General features: G+C 41.9%; 1 protein-coding gene across 2 annotated transcripts in view; it reads left to right on the top strand.

The window, feature by feature from the left end:
* rsrc1 (arginine/serine-rich coiled-coil 1) overlaps nucleotides 1–24,962 on the top strand; it is a 155,956-nt gene that overhangs the window by 14,179 nt on the left and 116,815 nt on the right. For both annotated transcript variants that reach the window (XM_053651924.1, XM_053651923.1), the window contains exon 4: nucleotides 13,496–13,687. In XM_053651924.1, the coding sequence (XP_053507899.1) occupies nucleotides 13,496–13,687 (192 nt within the window). The remainder of the gene's footprint in view (nucleotides 1–13,495; nucleotides 13,688–24,962) is intronic.

The following is a 24,962-nucleotide window of genomic DNA, read 5'->3' as shown; positions in this document are numbered from 1 at the left end:
GCAGGAACTTGTATGGTGGACCCGCCGCATGTACAGATTTTAAAACCTGAGCCATCGTTGAAATGGCGGATTATTTTGTGAGAATTTATGGAAGGAGTCTCCAATGTCAGTTTTTATCTTATTAACTTTAAGAGAGAGAAAAACAACACGAGGCAGGGAAGGCACGACTGTTTATAGCTATTATAACACTCGTGATAACAAGAACTAACTTGTTACGCAGTTGTTCCACAACATTAGATGCAACTTCAAATGGAGAAGAAGTGTATGCGTTTTTTCAATGAATAAATTAGTGTTGGCAAATTCCTGTGGTGTTTTATGACTAAAACACTTCAGGACATGGTGCTATTGGAAAATAATTAAATTCAGGGTGGTAGTAGTATCTCGGCTCCATGCCAGGCCGCATCACACCAGCCTCTCGTTGATTATTTTATATAACCACGCCCTGTTGTTATTTTCTCTCTTTAGTACCAGAGATTTTTCCACCGATGCACTTTTGGGGATTAGAATGGAGGTCAGGACCTCCTTCTAACCCCTAATCTCCTCTCTAGATAGGACTCTATCCCTCTCCTCTCTTTCTCTCTCTCTCTCTCTCTCTCTCTCACACACACACCAACATGATTGACTTGTAAATCGTTGATTCAAGCTGAAGCCTCACTCGCTTTTGGCAGGGCGTGTGTTCTTTATTTAATCAAAATCAACATGCTTACACTAGCCCAGATCTGAGAGGCCATGCTTTCCTTTTTCTTTTCTTTTTTTTGTTGTTGTTGTTCCTCCATCGCTTTCTCTTAGTCTTCTTTATTCCATCCTTACATCCAGAGTGCATGCCGTCTTTTTTTTATTTTTTATTTATATCCCCCCTCACTAGAGGCTAGACAAACGCTGCTGGCCTTTGTTGTCAGAAACCTTTATTTACCAAAGAGGAGAGTAAGTGAGTGACACGGCAGAGGCCTTTTATCCCCGGCTAGCCGCCAGCGCAGCTCCCTCCGCCTGCCAAAAGAAGCCCCTCTGGCCCACGTGCACCCTCCTCCACTCTCCTCCACGCTTTCTCTCCGCCCGACACATCCAGTTACAAGTCCGCTCCCCTGGGTGAGGGAGAGCTAGCTGCTCTGCCTCACATTGGGTTCACTCAAACAGTGACTCTAACCCTAAGCACAGCCCTACATATATAAATATTTGTTGCATTCATCCCGTAATGACCCATTTTCCATTTTTACAACGCTGAGAACATTTTTCTGAAACTTTCTGTACTCGGCTCAGTTTCTGTTCTGAATTTGAAAAGTCTCATTTTTATTATTATGTTCGGTAAGAAGGTGCGCTCGGGTGGTCTTTGTAAATACGAAACAATAAAAGGTGATTTATAGTCACGTTCCCTTTACATGATATTTTTTCTGGGAAGTGGTGGACCAGCGGATAAGGTTCTTCCACCACTCGAGCAAGTCTTTAACCCATAACTGTTCACCTCGCTTTAAGTCGCTTAAGGATAAAATCATCAGCCCATAATGTAATGAATAAACGTAAATGTAATTTGTACTCGCATCTGCCTTGAGCAAGCATGCGAAGGTGTTTTTATGTCTCTCTATTTTCATATCTCAGTATTGTGTACACTGGCCGGGGGATATAATAATTGGGATGAAAATAAGATGCATTAGGTAATTTAAAATGCATTATACAATTGTATTGCTATGAAATGGAACAGATCGCCTAGCTAGTGAACAGAACTGTATTACACAAATTGGTTTTATTACAGGAACACAATATATGTTATTCAGACTGAAAACACACACACACACACACACACACACACACACGCACACGCACTTTACCATATGCACATCCGTCCTCCTCTGTGTGAGCCGAGCACAGATTAATTCGTTACTCGGATTCCTGTGTTTTTCCCGTGCCAGACTCAAAGAGCCATTTTGCGCTTCGATTACCCTCCCTCGTATCTCGGACCCCGTGTCAGTCACGCAGGGATGAAGGATCTTTTGTTCACCAAACACATAAATATGGAATGAATAAATATTATAATTTGTAAACACTGATACCCCGAGGCCAGGTGAACGTGGTCTGACTTTGTGCGTCTTTTGCATTTAAAGAGCAGGGACCTCAAAAGGAAGCTGGAAGAACATCAGTGCGAATCAGGCGGCCGACTGGTCAAAGGTCAGCGCAGTGATCTTTATTCAGGAAGCAAGCTTGTTGCCCCTATAGTCGCTCATTAGCCACTGGACAGTGATTCAGAGTAAATATTAAGGCCTGTGGTTTTTACCTTGACCTTTCTTGCTATGAAGGAATGTGCTAGGATTCCTCATTATGCTCTATTTCTGCTATAGTTGTGACTCTCCAGTGTCTGTGTGTGTGTGTCTCTCTCTCTCTCTCTCAATGTTTGTAAGTGACGAGACAGATTTGCTAAGCATTTTAAATGATCTTCCCCTCTTTTGGGGCCATGTGAGCGTCCAGTAAGGTCCGGGAATGAAACACGCTTCGTCTGTTTTTAATCCCGTTCAAAGCAACGTTGGTCACGCGTCCCTTTTTTTTTTTTCTTTAACGTTTGCTTTTGGAATAGAAAATGAATTTCTCCCCATCGGACTTCTATCCTAATTTCAGCTCTTCTTGAAGTTCTTCGAAATTGGGTTTTTAAATGCCAATTAGGAGGTTGAATGTAGCGAAATGAAAGCACCAGCGCTAGCAGAACGGCGTCACCTTCTGGCTGCTTGGGCTTCTGAGAGAAGAGCACGCCGAACCTTTTGGCTCCGAGCGCCGCTTTGAGAAAAAATATCCTGCCTAATGAACACATTAATTAGAACCATAACTATTTATAAGATGATAATTAGAAACGAAGCGAGGTAAACTGGGCCCTTCCTGCAATTAATGGCGGATTAATTACGACCGGTAATGAAGTGGAGGTTTGAAACGCATTAAGGTGAAGTACAGAGGAGCGTTGCGGCTTTGTGATCACTGGCGTAATTATTCCGCCGGCCATTTGAGCCCTCCTCCACCCCCCTCCCCACCCCACGCTCGCTCAGCGCCGGCTAATCAGCATCGTTGCACCATTACATATGCACTTAAAAGGACTTGCCAGCGCAATGACTGCCTAATTATTTCTAATTGGCAGACCCAAGCGTGGTCGCCGTGAAAGGAGGAAAGAGATCCGGCGCTCAGAGACAGAAGTGACCCGAGGTCTGGCTTGGACTTGTGTATCTGTTGCATGGAAACACCCCACTGACCCCTTATAAAGGTCACTTGCCTGAAGTATTTGGATTTAAAAAAAAAAAAAAAAAAAAACCAAGCTTTTTGCTATCTCTTGCTTTAATTAATGTTAATTGCCTCACAGTGAGGATATCTTTCCAGATCCGTGTGATTTGACGAGACTGATCGCATGCCCACGATTGAGAAATCACATTTATCCGGTTCTCTCAAGCAGGCCCAGACTTCAGCGAGCGATCTGAGTAGTTTCTCCTTCAGCTTGAAAACATATTCTGAACAACAGAAGCAAATCATTTATTTCGTACCGATTCGAAAGCATCGACATCAGTTCTCGAGTTCTGGGTAAGTCGGACGTCTGCGTGGAGCGCTCAGAGCGTCGCAGAAAATCCCTTTTCCCCGGTAGAAGTTGCTGATGCTCAACTCTAAGCAGAGCCATGTGTCAGAGCGTGTACGAGAGACACCATCATCTCCCCCAACAGCACTGGAGCAAATTGTACCGTAATTAAATCCAACGGTGCACTTGTCTCTCCCTCCGCTGTTCTGACAGCACCAATATGGTTCCAGTTACCAGTGTAATATTTAGGTGTAACAAAAAAGCAAGAGTGAGAGGAAACACTAATAAAAGAGAAATCTGGATTATGTGCTTCTTGACTGAAATCATGACACCCGCTGGAAAGTAATGAAACACTTCCCCCCCCACTCTTGATATTGGCGAGTCCTTTTTTATTTCCTGCCTTGTCAAGCTTGCGGGGGAAACTTCTGGCTGATTTCGGATGAAGCCGGGAAACATATGAGCTGCCAGCTGCACGCGGCGCGTGTGATTGGTGGAGGAAGAGATGAAGCAACAGTGCCAAATCAGCAGGTTTCTACTAGCGTCGTGGTTTCTGACCTGGTGATGAACGCTCGTGCTATTTCATGCTTTCATCTGAGGACTTCCTAGACTTTTGTCATGTAATCCTGAGCTCCCATAGCTTTCTTCATCATCATGGAGATGATTGACCCGTAACTCAAAGTGCAGCGCAGAGGCGAGGAAGAGTCTGCTAAATGCGTGTCTGGAAAAGTGAACGTGAGACCTGGGTTAGAATCCGGTGCCGCTTGAAATTCGTGAAGTGTATTGTAAAGCCTTGTAGTTTTAGTTCAGGTTCTGAATGACGTATGACGGGGCAGATACGCAGACCAGACACGCATCTTGCTTTGGAACTCTGTGCATGCTGTTATGAGTTATTAATATATAAATAAATAAAAAAAACACCAAATGAGCCGTCTTTATTTATTTATTTATTTATTTATTTATGGCGCTTCCCAATAAAAATGCCAGATGAAGTAATCGGGATGTGAATGTGGGATGATTGACAGTTGCACAGGTGTTTTGAACTCTTCAATATTAACCGACCCTGCTGGTAGCCCCGCCCCCTTCCTCAATCTCACATCAATCTCTCGTCTCGATTTTGAAAGGTGTGGGCGTCACTTTCTGTAAAGTTAAATGGAGACCGGTTGAGTTCATCAATGTGAAAAAAAAAATCTGTCAGTGTATGCTCAACTTTGCTAACATGAGACAAGGAAAATACTTAACATCAATTTATCTATATTATTCAGTCCATACAGGATTTCACTGAGGTGTTTGTTTTTTGTTTCTTTTTTTGCTGGTGTTGCAGCCAAAAATGCTTGATTTTGCTGCGGCTTTTTAAAAAATTTGTGATGCTATTTGCAGAGGGTTTATTTATTTATTTTTTCATTTATTTTTTAATTGCAAGAAATAGTTTTGCACGGTCTTTCACGTCGATGTTTGTTGGTAAATGAGGCCTGTTGTGATGATGTCACATGATGCGTCCTGGCCAAAGTCTGCGGTAATTTTGAAAAATTGCAAGGTCCTCTGAATATTGCGGCGTTTGCGTGATTTTGCGTTATCTTCTGTACTCGGGACCGATCAGGGTTGCCACTGATGCATTTTACATTTTAAATAGTCAAAAATGGCACTTTTAAGAGGAAAATAAATGGGGGAAAAAAGATTAAATAAGCCTACGCTTAAATAAGCGTAGAATCTAGCACTTTACAAATCGTTTAATGCTAATGATCATTTTAATGCCAGTCAGCACAAGAACAATCCCATCAGAGAAGACTCGTGCTGTAACCAGCCAATTTGCGGAGGAAAAACCTGCCACTCATCTCTTTTATTTTGTTCTACGTTCCTGCATGTAACCTTTCTAGTGTCGTACATCCTGACTAAAAACATCTTACACAAGATTCGGACATGTTTTTGTTGGACGGAGTCTCCAGTGTCGGTGCCTACAGCAGAAGTGTGTAACTTTCAGTTTTCTGACACAGGAAAGTCTTCAGGACTGAGAGCATTTTGTGGTTTCCCCATAATGGGAAAAACCTCTTCTAAACTTCATGAAGGAGAAGTGAGGTGAGGGAACGGCTGTTTATAACTGCTATAACGTAAGTGAATACCGGAGCTAACTTGTTTCACAGACACTCCACAACGTTCAATATAACTGTAAATGGATTAAACAGATGTGTCGTGCTTTAATTAATAATAATAATAATAATATGGTTATAGATTAATAAAACACTTCAGGACATGTCGTTATGGAAAAAAGAATCAGATTTTTTTTTTGCTGTAACAGCAATACTTAACACTTTGACCAAATGTAATTGTCATTGCCAAAAATAAAATAAAAAATAAATAAATAACGAACAGTCTTATTTTGGACGGGTATTTTTAGAATCAGTAATTCAATAGGTGGACGTTAAGATCTTTTTTTTTTTTTCTTTTTTCATTAAATATGTATCAACATAATTAGATTTAACCATCGCAATGAACATTTGTTCTTTTCAACCCAAGTCCTTGTTGATTCCTGTTTTATTTAGTCATGGAAATTGGCTTTATGAGTGCTCGAAAAGCTGTGCAAAATAGCTGGGTCTTTATCACTGGAGCACAGGAAGTGTGTAATGAAGAATAGATTGCTCACGTAAAGCCGGCTCATACTAGTCACCGCTTCTCCACTGTTCCTGTGTGGGCCGTGTTCTCCGTTATGAAACGAGAGGAAGGCAGAACAACTATTACGTATCATTTGTGTAACGCGGGTTGTTTTTAACGTTAAACCATGTAGCGAGTGATATGCGAACTGCCTCGTAGCGATCAAAGTCGCAAGCGACGAATTTCAGTCACACGATCTTAGTAGTGTCCGTTTTCGCTGAGCATGTGTTCATGTATGGCGAAACGTAAGAAAAATGGACGCCTGTTCAAAGCTGAATCGCGTCTTATTCAGCTGTCAGCACTCGCCCAGAGAGAGACTACGCACAGAAATGAAATTCCACCATTAAAAGCCATCAGCTCAGCGGCTCTGATTGATCCCGCGTTGGCTAAAATTCGATATCCGAGTATCTGTGTGCCAGGTCATCATTCAAGATGGCCACACTGGTGATTGAACACAGCAGATGTTGTGCTACTGGGTCACGGACTCAATACAGTCGCAGAACTTTACCCATGGCGTCTTTTTCCAGAACGCTGACTTCATTTCCGCGGTAAGTAGTTAGTGGGGTTTTTTTTTCTTCTTCTTTAAATAAGGGTGATATTTCAGATGCCCTCGAATGTTTAATTAAGTGTAGTTTCCCCCATGGCAGCGGAATGCACATCTGCTCAGTGTCACGCGTCCTTCGTTGCACTTTTACAGTTGGCCCACATGTTTCGCCTCACCGTTTATGATTTTTCTTATACCAGAGTCGTGAGGTTCCTAAATCACTTAGGCACAGACGGCATAACCATCCACATTTAAACAATAAAATTCTGTGAGGAACAGACCCTCAGATCTACTGTCACTTCATAAATAGTCGTATATAAAACCCATCATTTTTACCCTAAGAGCACACCTGCTAATTGGGAACACATTTTTCGGCTAGTTTGAAACGCGCTTCTTTCCAACACCATCCCCCCCCCCACCCACTTGAGTGGAAGCTTGTGAAGAAAAGTGCAGTACAGCTCGGCGAGCCAGCCGTCAAGTAGCAACAGCTCAGTTTTCCCTGTTGTAAAGAAAAAAAACGACAGCAGATTGACGGACTAACGGCCGTTGGTCAAACGATCACCTGTGACGACAGTGGTGAGTTAGCACCTTATTGCCACTCTGACCTCTCACCTCCGCTTGCCCTCTTGTTTGGGTTCACTCATGCCCTCTGAGCCACTAATAGGAGGGTAATATGGCCCAAACCAGTACGCAGAGCCAGACTGTGGAGTTTAGGATTGCGCTGTGTCTGTCGAGTGACGGCGCTCACATGTGCCAAACGAAGAGTAACGACGAGTTAAACGCCGACGTCTTTCTAGATTCTTTGAGGGGGGGGGGAATTTCTTCACCAAGCGTCGGTAACATATGGGTTCTTTTTAGATGTGAGATTTGGCTTTGAACTCCATTAAATGACCTTTGCGAGAGTGTATGTGTGTGTGTGTGTGTGTGTGTGTGTGGGCTGACTGTTAAGTTTGTCTTACCCGGCCTGACCGGTGTTAATCTGGAAGAAAGATGGAGGCAGGAAATGTTATTTTTAATTACTGTCTATTTCCCAAAATGGTGGCAGGAGGCAAACGGAATAAACAAAACTCTAGCAGACGAAACTCAGCAGGGATTGCTGTGGTAATTGTACTAGCTGTCGTTTACTTAACAACACGCTCAATTTGTCGCAGCGTTCCCTTTTTTTTTTTTTTTTTCTTTCTGCTTTTGTGCCGGCACTCCCGTAAGAACAGCGAACATCCAGGAAGGGAAAACAGCTTGGGAAATGTTTTCAGCAGCCACCATAATTAGACGAATCTCATAAATGAAACTTATGTGTGGAGCAGCGTTTGAAGCACACTCGAAAGCGAGACACGCGGCACAGCGAACATATTTGCATTGCGGAGGAACAGCTGTTTAGCGCGGTGGCGCCCGGGCTCCTTTGGCAGCGGGAAATCCACGCGGCTCGCTCGAGACGCTCGAGAACAGGAATAAAAATAGATAGCGACGCTTTGAACTTAATTGTGAAGTGGCTGCTGTAGATTTGTGTCCTCCCTACTGCGGTGCTTTATCTCGTGTGTTAGTTTTTCTGAAAGGTTTTGTTTTCCTATTGTTGAATTTTTTCGCTGTCAGTTTTTTTTTATATCCGAAAAAAAATGTCACCTGGTCTTTATTCAGTCTTCAGCTGTCCGTTTTCAGAGAACCTGTGCTGAGTGTAGCCTCAGATTCCTGTTCCTGGCTGACAGGAGAGGAACCCGATGTGGTCTTCTGCTGTTGTCGCTCATCCATCTCAAGCTTTGACGTGTTGTTGTTTCTGAGATGCTTTTCTGCTCACCGCGGTTGTATAGAGTGGTGAATTGGGGCGGCTGTTGCTCAGGTGGTAGAGCGGGTTGTCCGCTAATCGTAGGGTTGACGGTTCGAGTCCCAGTTCACGTGACGCCACATACCGAAGTGTCCTTGGGCAAGACACTGAACCCCAAGTTGCTCCCGATGGCAAGCTAGCGCCTTGCATGGCAGCTCTGCTACCATTGGTGTGTGTGAATGAGAAACAGTGTAAAGCGCTTTGGAACCGCTAAGGTTAAAAAAGCGCTATATAAGTGCAGACCATTTGCGTTGCTGTACCCTTCCTGTCGAACTAGTCCGGTCTTTTTCACTTCCACCCAGAGAACCGCTGCTTGCTGGACGCTTTTATTATTTCGTCCCATTCCGTGTAAACTCTAGAAGCCGTCGCGTGTGTGAAAATCACAGGAGTATTTCTGAAACTCTCTGAAAAACCAGCCCATCTGGCACCAACCACCCTGTCACGATCAAAGTCACTGAGATCACCGCTGATTTCTCTCCATTCAGATGTTTGATCTGAACATTACGTGAAGCTCTTGACCTGTATCTCCAATGCTATTACGTAGCATGCTGCTACATGATGTGCAGTGAATGAGAGAGGGTGTTCCTGATAAAGAGTTTTCATTTATTCCTGTGTGTAATTTTAAAAACCGACAGTGTGATAGCTGTTGAAGACTGATTCATCAGGTTTTCCTTTCTCTTTGGCACATTTTTAAGGCAGTGATAGTCAAATATGAATTGAAATACTCAACGTGACAGCGACGGGGGGAAGAAAAAATCCAGTCAGAGTGGATCACTGTGTGTAATTTGATCTCTTATATTTCTGAAACTATTTATGGAACTGGTATTGGAACTTATTGAAACTGTAAATTTATGGACAGACATTTATTGAACAAGGCTGTGATGGATTCGAGTGTGGGAAATTGCTAATTGAAAAGATGATATTTAATAATAATAATTTTTTTTTTTTTTTTTTTATATATATATATATATAGCACCTTTCCACAAGCTCAAGGACACTTGACACTTCATATATATTTAACAGGACATTAATATACATTTCAACAGAAGTTACAATCTCAATTACAAAACAGGAAGTCAAGCATCGATCAGTACCAGACAGGTCGTGCGCTGAGAAAAGATGTGTTTTAAGCCGAGTTTTAAAGATGGAAATAGAGGAGATGTTTAGTGCCGGTATACATTTACAATATGGACAGATCAGTCCCTCCAGGATTTTGTGATCGCAGACATGAACGCAAAATCAAGCAAACGCCACAATATTCGGAGGAGCTTGCAATTTTTCAGATTTGGGCCAAGACGTGTCATGTGACGTCATCGCAACTTAAAGAGTACATGAGTACAGCTAAAAGGTCTCATTTACCAACAAACATCACTGCAGAAGACCGATTCCGGGCAATTGCAATTTCAATTCAAGTAGTTTTACGCAAAAAAGCAGCAGCAAAATCGAGCATTTTTGGCCGCAACAATCACAAAAAAAAAACAAACCTGTACGGACTGAGAAAATCATAACGTTTTGTTAGTTTGACTACTGGGCGAGTAAAGAAAAAAAAAAAACACTAACGTGTTGCCGACGTGTCTTGTGTTTCGGTTGCTTGTATGTAGCATTAATTAGGCTAAAACATAATAGCTAATAGAAGCTCAGAGTTGAGTGTGGTAATATAGAGAGTCCTAACAAAATGGAAGACTTTGTGTAGCTGTAGTCCTTATCCTGTCCAGATATGATCATTGATAGCGAAAGTGTTTGAACTTGGTACACCTGGGATCCCAAATCAAGTTTATTCAATTCAATTCAGGCCCACAGTGTGTGCTACACTAGTGCTATCATTGTCCAATTTCCCATCAAGCAAAAAGGGCTTGTATAGCAGGAAAGTAATACGGGCAGATAGCCACCACACACCCAGTGCACATAATTACTAAAATAGGCAGTGGGGCAGGATCATATCCGTGTCCATGCAGGGGTTCCACGATAAGCGGCGCCCACCGGTAATTACTTTATTGATAATTCATGGGAAAAATTGCCCCGGCCAATCACCGCTGCTAGATTTAATGGAGCGGCTGGGTGAGGGAGGGGAGTAGAGACGAGCGGGGTGCTAGGACACTGAGGCTTCCTTTTAAAATATGTTTAGGCCATGGGGAAGACCTTTTCCTCCAGAGATAATCACAAAAATAAATGTAAAATAGCCCACCATTGGCACTGTGTGTGGGAGGGGGAGGGGGGTTATCTGTAACTCCTCCTATAACACATTTACCCTTAGCCGTAAATTAGCTAATAATTCTCCAAGGGGAAGGCCTTGGTAATGAAATTGACATTTAGCAGCTTGGCTCCAGTCTATTAACTACAATAAATTTAATTTGCAACAGGCGCGCAAGTGTAGCAGGGCGTAGAAAGAGAAAAGCAGCTCCCGACAGATTAGGTGTTTATTACATCTGCTGGCCACAAGTACAGTAGCCAAAATAAGACCGCTCTCGTGTCGGCACACGCGGCGGGGGGGGGGTCTGGGGGAATGACTGCCGTTTTCCAGCGGTACTTTATTACAGTGCAGCAATAGTGAATTTTCACAGATGCGGGAAAGCAGGCAATCTCTGTAGTTAGGGGTATGATAACCTGGTCTAAAGGTATTATAGTATTAATCCACCATTACAAACATACAAACAGGTGGTATAAAATGAAAGGAAATTAGGATTAGGAATTCTTTCTACAGCCTTGTATGTACAGTTGTGGTCAAAAGTTTACAAACGCTTTTCAGAATCTGCGAAACGTCAATAATTTAAAAAAGAAAGAGGGATCATTTAAAATTGTATGTAGTTTTTTTTTTATTGAGTCCTGCCCTGAATAAACTATTTCACATAACAGATGTTTACATAAAGTCCACAAGACACAATAATAACTGAATTTACACAAATGAACCAGTTCAAAAGTTTACATTACGCTTGATTATTAATCCTGTGTGTCGTTACCTGGATGATCAACGACTCTTATTATGTTTTGTGATGGCTGTTCATGAGTCCCTTGTTTATCCTGAGAAATTAAACTGCCCAGTGTTCTTCAGAAAAATCTTCCCGGTCCTGCACATTCTTTACTTTTCCAGAATCTTCTGCATATTTGACCCCTTTCCAACAACGGCTATATGATGCTGAGATCCAGCTTTTCACACTGAGGACAACTGAGGGACTCGTACACGACTATTACAAAAGGTGCAAACGTTCTCTGACGCTCAAGAAGGCAACACGATACATTAAGAGCCGGGGGGGGGGGGTGTAAACTTTTGAACAGGATGATCAGTGTAAATGATTTTGTTTAAAAACCTTTTTCTTTTTTTTCATTTAGTACAGCCTTTCAGAAGGTACATAAGATATTTACATATTTCCCAGAAGACAAAGTAATAACAGTTTACACCGATCACCCTGTTCATAAGTTTATACCCCCCTGGCTCTTAATGTATCATGTTGCCTTCTTGAGAACCGAAGAATGTTTGTACCGCTTGTAACAGGGAAGATATGTATTTATTAGGTTGGGGTTAACAGTTGAAAGAAGAAGTGACTGTGAGGAAAGGCAGCACGGTGACGGAGATAAAATAAATAAATAAACGAACTAGCGTGGCAGTATGCAGTGCTGCTTAACCAAAAATAGATCACTGCTTCGTTTAGTTCTGGTCAGCAGCACGCTCGGAGGGGCAGCAGAGGTAGTGATGTAACATGTTTTAAACAGTAATGGGCTTTGTTTTATTTTTTTAAAGTGTAATTGCGTCTCGTGCTGGAGAAATGGAGGTTGCTGTAGTATGATTTACTACAGTAATGTAGTAAATGTAGTATGAATTTTTCGGGAGTCACAGTCGGACACAGAAAGGACCCCGTGACCACCCGTGACACCGTAACAACGATTCTCTGTAAAACACATCGACGTGATGAGAGTCAATCAGTTACAGTTCATCGGCAAGTTTTTCTCCAGGTAGAATATCGCAGCTAAGTCCTCTCTAAGATCAGCATCCGTGATTAACGACGCTCCGAAATGCCACATTAATATAAATATCTATCAGATCAAATGACTACTTAATTCTCAAGTGGACTTTAGAGCCCTGTTGGATTCACCGATTTATTTTGATGATATTTTTGAAAGTAATTTAACTTTCTCTTACACATTTATAGCGCAGGAACATTTTAGAGCATGTTTATTGTGAAGTTTGAATTTACAAGGAATAAGAAGAGGATGTCATGCTTTGTGTGTGTTTGTGTGTGTGTGAGACAGAAAAAGAAATGGGTGGGAGGTCAGGAGGCCTAGTAAGTGGCCCAGTAAATCTCCTAGCATTCTCTGCCTTGTCCTGTAAGGATCAATACCAAGTGTGTACAGTAGAGTCATCCCAGCCCCTCCCTAATGACCCTGATGGTGTATACTGTTGTGCACGCAAATATACACACACACACACACTCTCTCTCTCACACACACACACCCGCACAGCCGTCCACATATTTATCAAACCCTTGACCTTGTTTACCTCCTGAAGCTCTTTGAGCTTCTCATTAAAGCCCAGTCAAAGATCATCAGGGATTTTAATTTGCACAGTGCTGTTTAATTCTTAATTCTGATTGGCTATAAGGTGCTGATGCATTTTCTGTAACAGCAGTAGGTTTGAAGTCATGTCGTTTTAACGTACGGCTACGCATGTTCCAAAACATTACAACGAGCCACAAATGGATAAAAAGTATGATTTCTTTCTACAACTAAATCAGACATTGGTAGCATCGGTAAGTTGCTGCGGTGTAAGAGAAATAAAAGCGTTTCGGGACGTGGCGTTATTGGAAAGCATCATCACGCCCTGTTGTTGTGGTGGTTGTTTATTTTCTCCTAGCGCGCTGCATCATGGTTTATTCTTTACATATTGATGTTGATGTTTAAAAGCAGTTAGTATTTTGGAGGTTTGTCCTAATTTTCTGTGGATTCCCGCGTGTAGGTCTCGTTCCCGTCATCGCCGATCCCACAGCCGGAGTAGCGGCAGATCCAGCCGGAGACGCAGCCGCAGCAGAGACCGTGACCGCAGTCAGCGCAAGACTCGAGACAAGGACAGGGACAGAGAGAAGGACAGAGGACGTGACCGTGGCCGCGACAAAGAGGACGCCAAAGCCAAAGAAAAGGGAAAACAAGGGTGGGAATTCTTATTTTTTCTCCCCCCCTTTCCCATCTGTACACACACACACACACACACACACACACACACACACACACACACACACACAATATGCAGCTCCTTGCTCCGGTTCGTTCCCTGATTCCCCTGCGTGCTGCAACTCAATCGCTGCCACTGTTAAAATCCAGCAGGGAGTTGGGGACAGAGCTGGCATAGTTACACTCATCCATCTATCTCTCTCTCTTCTCTCTGTGCTTGCTGTCTTCACCGTCCCACCGGCCCCCTATTCTATTTCTCTCGTCTATTTTTCCCCCTCCTCTCCTGTCTCCCTACCGCAGCTAGATCATGTTAAACTACCGTTACTCGCTCCGGTCTGATCTCCTCGTGTCCCTGGTGTAATCGGCACAAGCGCAGGCTAAACTCGTTTTAAAGCCGCTTCCTCATTTTAGCACTATGTACCGCCCCAAAGCGGCACAGCCTAATGCGATTGGAGGACGGCGTGATGTAGAGATATGGGCTGGGGCTGTCAGTCATGTTGAACGGCTTGTCGCGCTGACAGAATCACACGCGCTTCGGGAGGAAGTTAGTGGGAAGAAGCAGTGCTTATAACTCCCTGATGAGGTGTGTGTGTGTGTGTGTGGGGATAACTACTTCTTTCTTAAGTACAAGCTTGTGTGTACATTAGTGCTGTCAGAATGTTTCGAATGCTATTTAAATTTTCTGAAATGTTTACATATACCAATGCAACACATCCACTTTTCCGCAGGTGTTTCGTTCCCAATCATACTTTGTCATACTTTATACCAGAGTGCTGTCGAATTCTCGATTCTGATTGGTCAGAAGGTGTTGATTATTTTTTTTCCAGAACAGCAGCTCGACCTGTAAGGCAAAGCGAAAGTTAATATTAATTGACTTTAATTGAATTAAATGTTAATCCGCTCGTTCTAATATACGGTCATTTCGATAGCAACGGCTAATTCACGGGGACTTATTGGACACGTCACGTAGATTAAACGGATAGATTAAGATAAAGTGTGTTTAACTGTTGAAATGGTCAGGTTTTCTATGAGGAGATGTTTATTTAACGTTTTTGGAAGGAGTCTCCAGTGTCAGCACTGCCTGGATACGGGAAGAATGGAGAGTTTTGTGGTTTCTCTGTAACATAACAAGCTCCATTTTTCTTATTAAGTTCGGGAGGGAGAAAACGAGACACTTGTGAGGAAATAAGTGTTTATAGCTGCTATAAGGGATAACTTTTGGCTTGTATGTGGCTTGTCATGATAGTTACGTTATCGACTTATCGTACGATATACAGACGTGACCTCGATCATTTTTGCTGACCTCGATATCGCCCGTTGTGTTTACATGCGTGTTTGTTTACATAAGAATGAATGTCACCAACATTTTAGTCATTCGTGCTGCTTCTGTCTTCTCATTTTGCTCTAGGGCTGTCAAATTAAAATTCGCACACTTTTTGTTCCGCTGTCACGTGATGATTTCGCCTCTGTCTGGTGTTGACTGAGGTTTTGTCGAGCAGAAAAGGTAACGCTAAGATAAACTGAGGAAATTCATTGTTCTTGACTCTGGGTTTTCTGCTAAAGGTAGCAGCATCACATTACATGTGTGTGACATCATGTCCCATCGACTGGGAAATGACTTTTACTTCCGGTTAGTAAAAAAAACGCTAGCGTTCCATTTAAAACGAGATTACCTTTCAAAAATTCATACACTAGACGGTAGAGTACACAGTGCATAGTGTAAGTGTATAGTATGTCATTTGGGACACAACTTTAGTATTTACTCGGAACAGAAGTAACGCAGTGAGTAAATGCACCCCGTGCCGCACGCAGACCAACCAATCGTTAGAGATTCATTGCCAACGATTTTTATAATCGATTATTATCGTTTATAGCATACTGTTCACAAAATGACACGCAAGGTATTAACAATGCACTAACAATGCTTTTTGAAGAAGAAAAATCTAGAAAGAATGTTTCTAGTGTTTCAAATAATCCAGTCGTAATCAATAATGTCGGGGATTGAGTCTCTTAAGCTGCGTGAGCTGAACAGCGGTGAACTGAAGCGCTGTACTACCGGGTTGATTAACTCACCCTAACACATCATATACACACATGAGATTAATCAGACATTTACACAACTTAAATCTAATATTACAACTCGCTTCTGCACAAAATGACGCCGCGAATGCACAAGTGAAGTTGAACTTAAGTACGGCGCTCGGTAGAACGGTAAGTCGCCCTTTCCGTAACGACGCACTAAAACACGGACAATTAATAACTAAAGCATAAAGAGTTCATTCTATTGTATTACAGTAGTGTACTCATGGTAATGTTATTATTTCAGGAGATCAGGTTTTCACCTGATATTATCATTATATCATTGGCATAAAATGGTCTTAAAATTGCAATAATATCGTTTATCGCAATTATTTCTGAGACAATATATCGTCCAACAAAAGTGGTTATCTGTGCAGCATTTTGCAGACACCCTTTTCCAGAGTGACTTGCATTTATCTCATTTATACAGCTGAGCGGTTGAGGGTTAAGAGCCTTGCTCAAGGGCCCAGCAGTGGCAGGGTGTCGGTGCTGGGATTTGAACTCTTGATCAGGAGTCCAATGTCTTAACCGATGAGCTACCGCAGCCCAGAATGCTCAGATCGAAGAAACATTAGAGAAGCAAGTTAACAGTGGTGCACATTCAATTCTGATTTGCAGAAAATATCTATAATATTCGAACATTACATGAGGAACCTGGCAACCCTGCTCACGACATAAATATCACGGCCATTACCGTACATGTCATATGAATCTGAGATACACGATTTATTTGGGATTTTTTTTTTTCTGTCACATTACTTTGTTTGCTCAAGTAGCTCAACCTAAACACTGCCTTATTGAGCTCCAAAATAAAACCTTATCTCTACAATATTCATATTTGTGTGCTTTTGTGATTGTGTTTTGAGACGTTCAGTTGAAGTTCTGATTCATTTCTTCACTTCATGGTACTTTAATTGAGCGTGTTGATGCTGTAGGGAGTCACATCATTAATAATGAGAAGTGAGCCGTGTGAGCCGTATCCTCTGGCAGATCCACATGCCCATGCCACCGTGAGATTAAGTGTTTAACAGATGAGGTGCTAGTTTGTGGATTATAAGAGCCTTTTTGTTCCCTTCACTTTCCTCATTTCATCACTCTGGTACTGATTAATCTGTCCTTAAGACTCCTGTCCCATTACGCTACAGGCGGGGATTTTTATTTTTTTATTCTACTTTTTAGCAAACTCTATCATGGCCTTTATAATCTTGAGCTCTTGTGGCTTACCAGTGGTTTGGTTCATGTAGTAAATTCTCTGAGGTAATGCCAGTGTGGTGTTCGCCGCATGGTAGTTCTGCTTACATCTGTTCCTAAATCTCAGACAGTGTCGTGTGAGTTTTCTGCGCGAATCTGCCTCAGGACCAGCCCGGTTTATTCTGTCGTGTGGCCTAGGCATTAAGCAACAAGATTAAAGGTTGCACGCTGAGTCGATAGTCCACTTTTCTGTGTATAGACAGTTCCATGCACAGGATTCAACCCTGAAAGCAAACTTTTGTTCAAGGCACAATGAAGTTTGTGGTAAGATAGTCATTGAATAAATGAATTTCATGCCATTCCATCTTTAAATGTTATTTATAAATCAGAATATAATATAATATAATTAAATAATTTGTAAAGCACCTTTCATAGATAAAATACAGCTCAAAATGCTTCACAAGGCAATTAAGACTAATATGAGGAGCAGTAATAAATTACAAGAATATAAGTATATTAAAAAATATTCCATGTAAAATAGAGTTTGTAAAATGAGCTACAAGAACGAATAAATCAAACAAAAATTCTAAAAATACTTTTGAATTTTTTTTTTTTTTTAGAGTAAATAAAAAACAGAATTATTTGTGAATAGTTTGTGAAATAAAACCAAGAATCAGAATAAATAAACCGTTTGTGAAATAAAGGAGAGAGTAAATGAAAAGCAGAGAAATCATAAAAATAATTAGTAAAATAAAAAAATGCAAATATGAGCATTAATAAAAGCAGAAGAAATCCTAAAAATAGGTTTAAATTACAAACAAATGAGAGTGAATAAAAGCAAAATAATCAAAATTAGTTTAAAAAATAAGATGATAAAAATAAGGAGCTTGCGTGTTCTCCCCATGCACCAGGGGTTTCCTCCGGGTACTCCGGTTTCCTCCCCCAGTCCAAACACGTGCAGTGTAGGCTGACGGGCATTTCCAAATTGTCCATAGTGTGTGAATGTGTGTGCGATTGTACCCTGCGATGAGTTGGTACCCTGTCCAGGGTGTCCCCTGCCTAGTGCTCCAAGTCCCCCGGGACAGGCTTCCCGCGACCCTGTGTACGTTAAGCGGTACAGGAAATGGATGGATGGAAGTTCTGTGTTGCGTGTACCTCTCAGAACCCGCTCTGAAGTGCGATTGAACAAGCTCCGGCTTGTCGATTAGCTGCTTCGCTGTCGGTCCCGGCTACGTGAAATGCCCGTTTAATGGCCGCTTCCTACGAGAGTGGGAACTTCTCAGCCACGTTCCGTGACAAAATACCAGCAAACACTGGAGGTCTGGCTTGTTCAACGTTTCCAGTTACAGTAACCAGCATGGAGAAAATCTGTTTCTTATGCAGACTGTGTATTCAGATTTAGTCTAAGGAAATAGATCGGGCTATTCAACAAAAATTTGGTCCAGTTACATAAAATTCCTACCATGTTTTTACATTTTTTTATTATTATATATATTTGATGTGTGGAAAATAATCAAATCTATCTGACCATTCATTATGCATCATATTGTTTTTATAGACCAACCATGTTGTCAGTTTGTCACTTGGGGTGGGAGGGCAGTGTCCAGAGCAATGAGCTTCCCTTTTAGTTTTTAAGTTGTATCATGTGCGCTTGAGAGAAGAATCCGTTCCATACACACTATATACATGTTATAGAAATATGGCCTGTTACTTTTTAAGAGAAAGTGCAGTCTCTAAAGTGCAGAAATGTCTTTCTGGCCTCGATGTGCATCTGTTTGTGCGTTTTATAGCCCACGGTTACAAGTGCTTGTGTTAATATGTTGTTGGGGTTTTTTTTGTCTGCATTTTGATCATCTTAAGGGAAAAGTTAGGAAAAAAAATCCCCCTAAAACTGGCATGCTCCTTTTTTCAGCTGTATCCCAAAGCCGTGTGTGTGCTTTAGTAGAATGCCCTGTGCAGTGTCCCAGAGGAGGAAGCAGCCACAGAAACTAGCAGTAATACACACACACACACACACACACACACCCACACACACCTTTTACAAAGAGTTCAGCCCTTTGTGTTCTTTAGCAGATAATTAGTTCCAGTGCTGCAGTTTGCTCTTCTCTTCTGTAGTGGAGGCCGACTGGATGGAGAAAGCCTCGGGTGCTCCCGCGTCAAGTTGTAATTACAGTGTGCGCAACACACACTCGCCCCAGCCTACCCCATTCTGACACACACACATACACGTACAACAAATACAAAACATTAGTGTGCTCCGCTTTGAGCCACAACCTGTGTATGAGTGTAGCTTAAGCGTGTCCAGGCACATGTGTGTGTTTAATATCGTTGCAGAAATGTCATTAGTGAAGCAGTCCACTGGGACAGTGTGCGAGACACTGCGGAGACATCTTCGCAAGCACTCAGCTGTACTGTGATGCTCACTTGTTGCTATGTTGTTTGATGTTTATTATACCACAGTACTGTTAAATTCTCACACCCGATTGGTCAGAAGGTGTCGATTCATTTTCTGTAACAGCGGCTTTGAAAGTAGATCCGGCTGCAAGTAAAATCACAGGTTTGTATTAATACATACCTTCGAATATAATCCGCGATACAGTTGACGTCATACGTTTACATACGCCTCGCAGAATCTGCAAATATTTCATAATTTAAATAAAATAAGAGGGATCATAAAAGTTATTATTTTGTCTTAAGGGAAACGTAAATATCTTGCGTAGTTTCTGAAGGGCAGTACTAAATGAAAAAATTGATCAGATCTTTTAAACAAAATAATAACTATTATTTCAAAAGTTCACAACCCCTTGGTTCTTAACGTATCGTGTTGCCTTCTTGAGCATCAGTAAATGTTTGCACCTTTTGTAATAGTTGTGTACGAGTCCCTCAGTCGTCCTCAGTGTGAACAGACGAAGAACAGTGGGCAGTTTAACTGCTCAGGACAAACAAGGGACTCGTGAACAACTCCGCAAGGCGTATGTAAATTTATGACCACAACTATATGGTGAAGCTTTCTACAAGGAGACGTTTGTTTAACATTTCTGGAAGGAATCTTTATCATCAGCACTTTGTAACATTCAGTACGTTTTCAGGACAGGGGACTGCACTTGGTTTCTTGGTGATAACCTTTTTTACATTCAATTCGAGAGAGTAAAAAATGAGAGGCTGGTGATTGAACAACAGTTTATGGTAAATGGTCTGCACTTATATACCGCTTTTATCCAAAGAGCTTTACACTGAGTCTCATTCACCCATTCACACACACACCAGTGGTAGCAGAGCTGCCATGCAAGGCGCTAACTTGCCATCGGGAGCAACTTGGGGTTCGGTGTCTTGCCCAAGGACACTTCGGCATGTAGAGTCATGTGGGCCGGGAATCGAACCGCCAACCCTATGATTAGTGGACAACCCACTCTACCGCCTGAGCCACAGCCGCCCTTTTATAGCTTTTGCCAACTGTGAACAGATCAAAAAAAAAAATGGCATGACTGTCTATCCAACCATTTTCTGTACCGCTTAACCTACACAGGGTTGCAGGGAGCCTGGAGCCTATCCCAGGGGACTCGGGGCACAAGGCGGGGGACACCCTGGACGGGATGCCAATGCATCGCAAGGCACAATCGCACATACATGCACACACTGCGGACAATTTGGAAATGCCGGTCAGCCTTAAACCCAGGTCTTTGGACGGGGGTGGAAACCGGAGTACCCGAAGGAAACCTCTGAAGCATGGGGAGAGTAATAACACCCTTTTGGACGAGCTCTTATTGGAAAATAATCGACTTTTGGGTTGCTAACATTTTGTGTTGCCAGGGTTGCTGTTTTTACACCAGTTTAGACTAGTTTTCAAACACATCAGAAATGCATGTGCAGCACGAACAACTTGTTTCCAGTGCAATGGCATAGAAAAAAAAACGAGACTTCTGTTTCCTCTGCCTGAACTTTTTGAGCTACTTTCAGTTATTTAGCGAAATTTTGCTGAAACCTGGCAACCCTAAACACCAGAGAGCTAACATTTAATCTGCCTTGTTTGTTTTTCTTACGTCCTAATGCACAGCTTTTGTTTTGTTAAACTCCTCCAAAGGCCAGAATGGATCACGCAAACACTGTGCCATTATTAAGTTTCATTTGTTGTACTTTTAATTTCCTATAACAGCATGCCCTGTCATGTTTTACTCCTTACCTTGTGAAAACTCTTTAATTGAACAGGACTCCATAGTCATCATTCTATTTCAAATCTGAAATACAAAATCATTGTCCAGTTAATTACAGACTGCACTGCGTATATAAATGATAGCTCCTATTTTATACTTTCCTTTTTTTTTTTTTCTTCTTTTTTCTTTCTTTCCCCCCATTCAACCACAAAAGTGCATCTGCACATGTTCCTGCTTGAACACCTGCAAAGTTGTCTGCTTGAATACTCACACCCTCTGGCATCAGCTTAGGTATGAGTTTCCTTTCCCCATGAGCTTGTAAACCAATTAGAATTATTTATGGTTTTAATGTCGATTTAAAAGTTTACTCTTTTTTTTTTTTTTCTTTTTTTTTTCTTCTAAAAGGGTTTGCCAGAGTCTATGAGGTTGGAAGCACCTCCTGCCTTCATAAATAGCTGGGAAATCTGTGTAGGGATTTCAGTATGTATTCGTCATCTTTACAGCAATTTATTTAACAGGATGTTCCACAACAATCTAAACTTTTTCATCATTAATTGGTTAGCTATCTGGCTTGGCTTAGGCTGACTGTGTGGAAAAGATTTCTGGTACGCTGTCATGTGTCATCTTGGGGAATGTTTACACGACAACGATGTACTAAAAACGGTTTTCCTTTTTTCGTTTTTGAAAAGTTTCACGTACAGACGACAACGCTGTCAAAACAATCCCTGTTCACACGGATCCGCGAATACGACTAAAAACGCTGTATTACGCATGCCAGGCCAGTAGTTGGCGATGTCACTTTGTAAAGAAAGACTACGCGCCTGCGCACATAAGCGTTCACTTCAACATGTCTGCCATATTAATCCGGGCGAGACTGCCCTATAAACAAATAGAAGAGAACATGGGAGCTGTGGGTTTTCTTGATAAAAAAGCACAATAACGTTTACATTTCTCAAATGATTTCAATAGTTTATGATCTATGTGGAGCACAAAAACGTTCCGTCTCCAGTTACTTAGAATCTCGATAGTTAGGCTATTCATTGTCATAAGGAATGGTGAAAACTCACCATTTTATGTCAAGCATAGATTTGTCTTATTTATCTTGGTTAGTACATGCTGAGACGTCTCTAATGTAATATAATTTAATGTACATAAAGGTTTTTTGATTGCGGAAATGGATTTTTCGGTCTTCAACCCCATCTTTGAGCGTTTCTCGTGCTCCAGGTCAGCATTCTGTTCACAAAGCTCCTTCGTTTTTAAATACTGAAGGAAAAAAAACATCTAAATAGTGCATTTGTACATACTAATAGTTCATCACTGTACCAAAATGGAACAAAATCGGAAAATACAAATAGTGAGACACTGGCAATCAGTCTGCTTCCTATATTTCCTTAGCAGTAAAAGGATACAGCTATACTCTAAAACAGACAATTACAAAGATGATAAGATTTTGAATACCCCTCGTCGGTGTAGACGTGGATTAATAATGTGGCGTATGGAACAAATGCGTCTCCGCCGGTTGTAGTAGAGATGCAGTAAATCTACACTTTGCTGGTTGTAGTAGTGATGCAGTAAATCTACACTTTGTAGGTAATGGTTGTAGTAGTGATGCAGTAAATCTACACTTTGCTGGTTGTAGTAGTGATGCAGTAAATCTACACTTTGCTGGTTGTAGTAGTGATGCAGTAAATCTACACTTTGCTGGTTGTAGTAGTGATGCAGTAAATCTACACTTTAGTAGGTAATGGTTGTAGTAGTGATGCAGTAAATCTACACTTTGCTGGTTGTAGTAGTGATGCGGTAACTATACACTTTGATGGAGAAGCGTCAATAAACTCAAAATCTTGAGAAGCACAAACACAGTCCTGTTTGGAAAGTCTCGCGTGTTGTTTTTGATGTACTCGCACGCCTGCCTTTAGACTGAACACACGTACGCATGACGTCATCGTTTACCCGGAGACGGTAACGGCATCGTTCTCAAAATCTTGCACTCTGAAACCCGTTTTTAAAAGTTAGCGTTTTCAGGCCCCAAACCTGCCGTTGTCGTGTAAACAAACAGCCAAAACCGCATGACAAGTTTTTTACGTTTGTAGTTTAATACAAAATATCCAAAGCTGTGGCTTTGACTTTTCACGTGACTTTACTAGCTCTGCGTATGTGTGTGGGTGGTGCGGGAGCGGCAGTGGATCAAAGCTCTGCTCTAACCTGCTCCAGGTGTGCCCTCACAGCTGTCACTCCCCTACAACATGCCACTTTAAGCAGTTCAGGTACGCTTAGGAACTCACACGCACACTTTAAAACTGTGCTTCAATGCTTTTCGCCTTTTATTCCCTTTCAAAGCATTTCGACTTGTGAGATGCCATTTTTGTCAACCTGCAGCCGCAACAATCGATTCTTTTTCTTTTTTTCAGCCAGGTTGCAGGATAATGGATGAATATATGAGGAACTCTCTCTCTCTCTCTCTCTCTCTCTCTCTCTCTCTGTCTCTCTGTGTGTGTGTGTGTGTGTGTGTGTGTGTGTGTGTGTGTGTCAGAGAGAGAGAGGATCAAAGGAGGTGGCAGGCTTAGCAGGGGGCCTGACACAGCCTCGTGTGGTGTTGTTTTCATTAAACATTTATCACACCTCTAGGATGACAGCAGGCATCTCTGAGCCCCGCACGACATGTTTTCATGCAAAATTTATCGAAAAAGACGAGACGTTGTAAAGCGATCTTGTTGCCTTTCACCACTGACAAAGGGTAAACGTGTGTGTGTGTGTGTGTGTGTGTGTGTGGGCATATGTAGGTAATGAAGAGAGTTAAACCGGTTAAGTGTCACTCTGTATATGTAATTGGTTTGAGTCTGGGCATGATTTCCCGCCTTCAGTTGACTACACTTGTATTTTATTTTTGATGGCGTGTTTAAAACTCCATAGATTACAAAAACACAACATACATGACATGTAATTTCTTTCCTCACCGTAATAACAGTGCCAAGCCTGTCAGGTAAGGATGTTTATCCTACTTTCTCCGCTGACTATGTGTGTAATTCAGCTAGAGGTCATAGTTCCACGTTTCTCAACACTGCTAAATAATCTCACAGGTTTTCTGTTGGATTGAGGATCTGAATATCCCATCGAGCTCGTCAAACAAATCCCACACTGATTTTTGGCTCTATGCTGATCTGTCTCCTACAGTCATCATCCTGGAGCATAGGAGTAAAGCCTGTAAACTTGTATGTCTACCAACAGTATGTTTTCCTGTCTTTCTTTACGCTGCAGTAAACTTAAGATGAGATCAACTTTATTGATCCCACACTGGGGGAATGCCCTCGTTACAGCGGCGCAATTACACAAAACAGTTCAAGAATACACAGTAATAGGAATAGATTAGGAAAAAATGTCTAAAAAAAAATATCGTAGGCATAGAAAAATAAGATTAATAGTAGTAAACAAAATAATAATAATGGTAACATGTACACTATGAACACCTCAGTGTATGTACAGATGAATAAGAATATGAATATATTCAAAGCTGTTAAAAAAACACCAAAGCTGCATCCATCCATCCATTTTCCATACCGCTTACCCTGCACAGGGTCATAGGGGAGCCTGGAGCCTATCCCAGGGAACTCGGGGCACAAGGTGGGGGACACCCTGGATGGGGTGCCAATTTGGAAATGCCAGTCAGACTACAGCACATATCTTTGGACTGGGGGAGGAAACCGGAGTACCCGGAGGAAACCCACGAAGCACTGGGAGAATATGCAAACTTCACACACACAGGGTGGAGGCGGGATTCGAACCCCCAAACCTGGAGGTGTGAGGTAAATGTGTTAACCACTAAGCCACCATGCC

The sequence above is a fragment of the Ictalurus furcatus genome, chromosome 20, assembly GCF_023375685.1.
Source record: "Ictalurus furcatus strain D&B chromosome 20, Billie_1.0, whole genome shotgun sequence".
Taxonomy (NCBI): Eukaryota; Metazoa; Chordata; class Actinopteri; order Siluriformes; family Ictaluridae; genus Ictalurus; species Ictalurus furcatus.
This window is presented reverse-complemented; position numbering and strand designations above follow the sequence as displayed.